This window comes from Sabethes cyaneus, chromosome 3 (assembly GCF_943734655.1).
Source record: "Sabethes cyaneus chromosome 3, idSabCyanKW18_F2, whole genome shotgun sequence".
NCBI classification, from domain to species: Eukaryota; Metazoa; Arthropoda; class Insecta; order Diptera; family Culicidae; genus Sabethes; species Sabethes cyaneus.
Window position 1 is genome coordinate 227840862 of NC_071355.1, and position 7242 is coordinate 227848103.

At 41.3% G+C, this 7242-nt stretch overlaps 1 protein-coding gene across 1 annotated transcript; it reads left to right on the forward strand.

Annotated features, from left to right (window-relative positions):
* Positions 1 to 451: 451 nt before the first annotated feature.
* On the forward strand, positions 452 to 2049 carry LOC128743516 (protein escargot-like). The gene is made up of 2 exons (XM_053840113.1): positions 452 to 536; positions 674 to 2049. The coding sequence occupies exons 1-2, from the start codon at positions 452 to 454 to the stop codon at positions 2047 to 2049; spliced, it is 1461 nt and encodes a 486-aa protein (XP_053696088.1).
* The last annotated feature ends 5193 nt before the right edge of the window (positions 2050 to 7242 follow it).

A 7242-nucleotide genomic window follows, 5' to 3' on the forward strand; every position in this document is an offset into this window, starting at 1 on the left:
CCGAAGAGAAACCGAACATCATTCAAGGCTCACACGCCGTACAGACAAGAATACTTTTTTCGAAGTAGAACGCATTTTCTTTGCGATCAAGTTTTTTGTTCGTTTATTTTAATTCCGCTTTCGTTTGTTCGCTTTTTGGTTGAAATTCGTCGCTTCGGGTGTGCAGTGCCGTATCGGGCTATTACGCCAAGTGCAGGATTTCAGTCGTTCGTTTGAACTCGTTGCACAAACATCGTATCGTACTCGAAGTGAAGCAAGCGCAAGGATTAAGTGATCAGTGTCGATCAGTGATCTTACCGCTCTATTGAAGTGAACGTTTAAACAGAACAACTCGATCTTTATGGAATATTTGTGAAGGATTATTTGAAGTTCGAACCGCGAGAGACACTAAGTGTAGTGTGAGTTCAGCCAGGAGCTCAGCAGTTTTTATTATCAAAGGACACAGTGAATTATGCCAACATCGATCATGCAGAAAAACTACAGTCATTGCCCGCTCAAAAAGCGGCCAGTCTTCATTGATGAAGAGGTTAAAAATGGTAAGTTTTTTTACAGTTTTGAGTTTTTGATATCAGCTTCTTTCAATTTGATTTTTATAAGAAATCGAATGAAATCTCTTGTTTGCAATCGATCATGGGACTAAATTTGTGCTTTCTTTCTATCTTCTTTTCTCCAGATTCTGAATCCGACATGGAACCAGAGAACCTGAGTACAAAACCAGAGGATCTCTCGATGAAAAAAAAGAAGGCCCGCTCGGAATCCCCGGTGGCAATTGTAATCAAAGCCGAAGAAACATTGCCAACACCACCACCTTCGTCGTCGCCGGATCCCAGTGAAACCAAGTCTCCGATTTCCGTTCCTACTCCTATCTACGGATCACACCCGTCAATTTACTACCCAGCTACCCGGTCGCCAACCTCGCCAGCAGAACCTCTGCACAGCTTTTACAAATCCGCACCTAATGTGTACTCCGGCTACCCGCACTTCCCGTACGCAATGCCTTATCCATCGGATCTCTACAACCTGTATCATCATCACATCTCGCCACCACGATCGGAGCCTCTATCGCCGTATGCTCAACGTGAAAGCTCTGTCTCACCACCGCATCCTGGACACTACGTTCGCCAGGAATCGATCTCACCACCGACGATGGTTCCGGCCTATCCTGCCTCGGAACTTCGGATAAATCAAAACAACAACATCATCAAATCCGACTCCTTCGTTCGCCAGCACCGCTATATGCCATACAGTCTCAGCCATCATCATCAGCTCATGATGCCTGTAGATCATCCTTCGCTATCGCCAGCCTCCAGCCACACTTCATTCAACTCTTACCTGTCATCGAATCGCTCACTGTCGCCAGCCCGATCCAGTCCATCAACACTGTCCGAGGAAAACAACAACACCAGTGCATCTCCGTCAATCTTGACCGAGAAGTCAACCTCCAGCTCCAACATCCAGAAAGTGAAAAGTGATAAACCGGGCGACAAGCCCACTAGCTCCGGTGCACCGCGCTACCAGTGTCCGGATTGTGGAAAGTCCTACTCCACCTACTCTGGCCTCTCGAAGCACCAACAGTTCCACTGTCCTGCGGCCGAAGGCAATCAGGCTCAGAAGATTTTCGTCTGCAAAGAATGCAACAAACCGTACAAAACCCTCGGTGCCCTTAAGATGCACATCCGAACTCACACGCTCCCCTGCAAGTGCAACCTCTGTGATAAGGCTTTCTCGCGACCGTGGCTGCTGCAGGGACACATCCGCACCCACACCGGTGAAAAACCGTTTGTCTGCAAACTCTGCTCGCGAGCCTTTGCCGATCGGTCTAACCTTCGAGCGCACCAGCAAACTCACGAGGACGTGAAACGGTTTAAGTGCCCAACCTGCACGAAATCATTCTCCCGCTTACCACTACTCACGAAGCACAATGAAACTGGATGCCCGGGCATGCAGCTTCCAGGATCGCAGCCGGCTCCAAGTTCTCCATCGCAGCAGTCGCACGATGAAAAGTACATCCCTACAGTGTTATCGCATAGCAACATTGCCGTCTACTAGGTTCAACCAGAAACCACATAGAAACCAGAAAAAAAAGTTCAAACCCGAACAACACACGAATGTGCCTTTTCGTCGCCAATCACAACACATAGTTCACCGCAAAAGACTGAAACTCATTGCCACCGCGACCGTTAAAAACAAAAAAAAAGAGGAAGAAAAAACGTTAGCTTTCACTCGTAGGAGGCACCACCGACAAACCGCGTAACGTGTTCTTCAAAGTGAAAAGTTAAAGTTTTGTTTGTAAATAGTTTATTTATTCGACGAGATAAGTTAAACCTATTTCAAAAAAAAATTGCAGTTTCCAGAAAATTACCAAAAAGCTTGTTTCGTGCATTTAAATTTTACTTCGAGTGGATCACAAAATTGAGCGTCACGAATGATTGTTTTTAGTTGTTGTAAGTTATTTATTTCTCGATGATGATGAGTCGAAAACAAAACAGCTTCGAGTTATTGCTGGTCGGTTTCCCCGGGTACGGCGTTTCCCTTCTCGGGACGTCGGGGAAACATTTAAATTAAACTTTTTCAAGAAAGTTGCTGAGCTAGTCAGATAGTGTAATTTTTATTTTAGTTGTACCATTTTTCTCTCTCCTTATCCTGCTTAGTTAGACTTTAGAAATGTAAGGTCTCGTGTAAGTGACAATCAATCAGAACTATTTCAAAAAGGATCTCAGTTGTATGAAATTCCTGCGAATTGAAAGCCATTTCAAGTGAATATTGTGCCTTTAGAAAACTACGACCTATCAGAGGGAAAAGAAAAAATAAACAAGAAACGGATGCATTTCAAACAGCCATTTTTTCTCTTTCTGCGTAACGAACCATGACAAATTAGAGTTAAGTAACAAATTTTTTGATACAAATTTGCTGGGCTCTCTATTTTTTACGCTATACAGAACCAACACCGCTACCAATTGTACATTTCTTGTATTTTTTTATACCGTGTAGATCCATTAAGAAGAAACTTAATATATTTTGTTTTCATTGTTTAGTGTATAAGAATTTTTATACAATAAGATATTTCTATAAAAAAAAGAAAAGAAAAAACAAAAAAAAAGACAAAATAAAACACAATGAATTTTCAATCGAAAAATTAAATTTCCTGTTTCTTTTCGCGCCAACATGTCTCTTCTCTCATTCCAACTCTATTATAGTGTTGCACAGTCTTCACCTCTGCTCGATCGGTTACCTGTTCGTTCGAATCTGTTCGCTCGTCTCGAATACCATGGGTCTGCAAGTGATTGCCGTTTCCTTTTTGGCCGAGCATTCTTCATCACTTCGTTTGTTGTCGGTCCGAAGGCAAGCCTTAGCTTTGATTATTCTTAGCTATACATAACCTATGGGTAGGACCGAGGATCATTTGCTCCATTCTTGCTGCTCACAGCCAGCAAGGCTAACTTCCTTCCGTTTTTCATCACCGAACGGGGAATGAATTGCACAGGATTTCCTTCCTTTTCATTGTTGTGCAGTTGTGCGCACGGAACAACGACAAGTGAGTTTCTATTGTAGGCCGATTTGCATCGGAGGTTGTTGTAATTGCTGCACCGTCTGCTTTTATGGTTGCAATCAGGTGCATTGTGTGAAACTTAAGAAATGCCATTCCATCATTTTGCTTTGTCGTGTAGATCCGATTTATTTTTAGGACAACAGAACTTCCCTGCTTGGGCCTGGTTTTGAGATTCTTTTTTAAATGAAGGCAATCAGCTGGAACTTTATGGCTCCTTAGGTGAATCGTGTTTTTTCGCTTATTACCGGTTCTACTTCCTTCTGGTGACTGACTTGCGGTCGGTGTCCGCCCCGAAAGGAACGGATATCGAATTTCCGAAGGCGATTCAGTTTCTAAGAAATATCTCCTGTCAGCTTCTTTTTGTGCAAACTGACCTACATTAGTGCTGGCTGCAGCAGTCAGTACCTGTGCAGATTTTTTGGCTGTGTTTTTTTGGATTTGAAGGATTATGTGAGCTTCTGCTTTGGGCAGGTGAAATAGAGACGAAACTGTGGTAATTGGAAGTTTTCTGAAACTGAAAACAAACACCGTCACGCTCCGGAATCCGGAAACTGTAAGTTAATCCCTTTGCTCTAAGTTGCTTCGAATGGTTTTAGTTTTAGAAATGCTGCAGTTTGGCTCCGATACTCATATAAAAGTGGTACCGGATGAATCTAGTTTTGATAAACTTTGTTTCCTATAAGCTGCTGCCATCTACTGGCCTTTGTTGAAAAGTTGTTGCGAATGGCTCAATGCAGAGCACTAACTAAGCAGAATTGAATTGATATCCTTAAAATAAGGGCTGTCCTGCTCTTTGTGCTCCGATTTTACTTATTCGACTGGGCCAGCTCAGTGAAGCAAAATATGACAAAAATTTGGCATGGGGCTTTTTTCTAACTATTATCTTTAAAATGGTTAAAATAAGTGTAACTCTATTTTAAATTTTCAAAGTATTTACGGTTACACCCGTTGGTGCAAAATGAGCGCTCATTGAGTATCACTCAGTGCAAACCGGGAGTGCGTCGTAAATATAAAAGATAGAGCAATATTTAATTCCACATTTGCAGATAAAGTTATATAAGTTCTATAATAAGTTCTATAAGTGCCCCACACGCAGCTTTTTCACATTTAGTATGGCTGAGGTGGGACGGTAAAACAAGTAAAAATAGGTAAAATCGGAACACAAAGAGCAGGACAGTCCCGTTTAGAATCAGGCTTGATTTGCTCTTTTTGTTTCGTTTTTGCTGTACCAAGTATACAAATATGCTGATATAGTGAAGGTAGTACAATGTGGCAGGCTGCGGTGGGCTGGACACGTTGCCAGAATGCCCGACGAAAGAGTATCCAAAACTATTTTCAGCAGGAAGAGGAACTAGGAAGAGGCCGTGGACTCCGAGGCAGACCCTGCATTCGATGGGTGTGCGCTGTCGAAGACGATGCACGTTCAACTGGTGTTCGTGGGGATTGAAGAACGGCAGCCCAGGACCGACAGTACTGAAGGACCATAATTCGTTCGGCGCGTGATCGGTAACGGACCGTTGCCACTAAAGTAAAGCAAGTATGGTTCGTTTTTGCTCTTCTGTATTTGCCTACGACAAGCAGCCGCCGTTACTGTATGCAGACATCTTACTTTTATCAGTCACTTCTTACTGCTTCTCACTTCTCGTTATCCATTTTTTACCTATTTCTCATTTTAGGTTATTCCTTTCTCAATTTCACTATTCCCTACTCATTTCTCACTACTCATAGCTCACTTTTTCAAGTTTCTTCAAATTCTAGTTTTAACGCATATATCAAACTATTAAACGTTAGCTGTTCAAACAATGTCACATTGAAATGCTCATTGTCTTGAGAAAATTATGCAGCAAATGCTTTTTGGATGACATAACGTGATATGAACACAAACTACAAACTACTGATGCCGCTGCATCAAATAAACTGTGATTTTTTGTGACATACCATCCAGTGTGGACAAATTTTCTCACACACGCATATTCGTTCTAACGAACACTCCGACATAAGCATCCCTTTTGGACTCTTGCTACGGCGAGTTCTTGCGAGTGTGTATTTATCAAACAGCAGCGGTCGTCCCTCTGGCTCTTCATTGCAGCCCGAGCAGCTGATATCGATCACTCGCGAGGGCTCGCACTTCCACTCGTGTGTAGAATCCGGGGCGTAGGATTACGAAGCAACGAAATAGTAATGCAAACTCTGTATCACAGTGTGCCGCGCTAGTCCTCACGGGCAGACGCGTACGCGAGCGAGTTGACAGCAGAATGTCTGCATACAGTAAAGGCCCAGACACAATGCATACGGATTTTACTACGTTGCGGAAATTTGACAGAAAACCCATGGAAAAACTGTCAAATTGCCGCAACGTAGTAAAATCCGTATGCATTGTGTCTGGGCCTTAACGACGGCTGTTTGTCGTAAGCTTGCGTCAGTGGACAGTGGTCCAAATCGGTGAAAAGTGGAACCTTTTTCCCACCTTCTTAATCGTCATAACTTTTTTGTGTTGGGAAACACAGACATAGTTTCTTCGGCATAGTTGTAGCAAATATAAAAACAAATAAATTTGCAGAAGAAATATTTTTTCTATTTCTTTCGGGTGTAGAGACACAGAGCATTTTCTTTGGAAGTTCTTTAAAAATTAGTTATTCATGCAAAGCTTTTGTTGGTTACATTTCACAAGAACATGTTGTGGAAAATGTAAAAACTAGCAAGTTTCCTGAAGTAACATTTCTATCTTTATCCAGGAACTATACAGCATTTTCTTAACGAGTTCTTTAAAATTAGTTTTTTATACTTAACTTTTGTTGGTTGGATTTTATAAGAGCACATTGTTCTAGGCAGTTATAGAAGCACTCAAAATACACCTTTCTGCAGAAGACCACAAATCTTTAGTACCTTGTTTACAAAGTTATCGCTTATTTAAGCTTCATTTTGCCTTCAACTCACGAACCTATTGGATAAGTGGGGCAAGTGGACATATCATATCAGTACTTCACCTTGAAGTTCAGGTCAGGTGTTACAAACTTGCTTAGGTGCCGCTTTTTCCCACCCACCTATATAAGAGCACGGCAAGCATGTTTCACGTGTTTTGCGTATGCCATAAGCTTAAATCATGCACACTGCTAAACCATTTTATAAAACACACAAGAAAAAGTATAAAGGTCCGTGCCTAGGGGCACAAACGAGGAACGTAGAACTACAAATGCACGTTCAATTCAACTAAGCTTGATATATCAAATTAGTATAAGTTTGAACGTCGTAAAGAATCTTCGATCTGTCACATTTTTTATAAAAATAAAGGAAAAATATAACGAGAACCATTAAATGCAAGTGTAGAAACTGGAATTAGTGTAAATTTAAGAACGGTTGTAAATTCGCTATTTATCTTTAAAAAATAGTAGACGATGGGGTAGAAAATAAACCTAATAATACTGGCGGTAGCATTACTGGGGTTTTACAGGTTATATTTATTGGGAAAACATATCATTGTAAAGATTATTTAGTTATAGAAGAGGAGAGGAGTAAACTCTTACGGAACAGAATTAGTAGTGAGATGTGACAAAAGGAAATGCTTTCTTAATAGTAAGAAAACAATATGTGGAATTATAATTGTAATATTATAAGATGTGAAATTGCTATATGTTTTGTAGTTATGGTTCATATTAATAACATATGCAATGTGGTATCTACTAAAATAAATA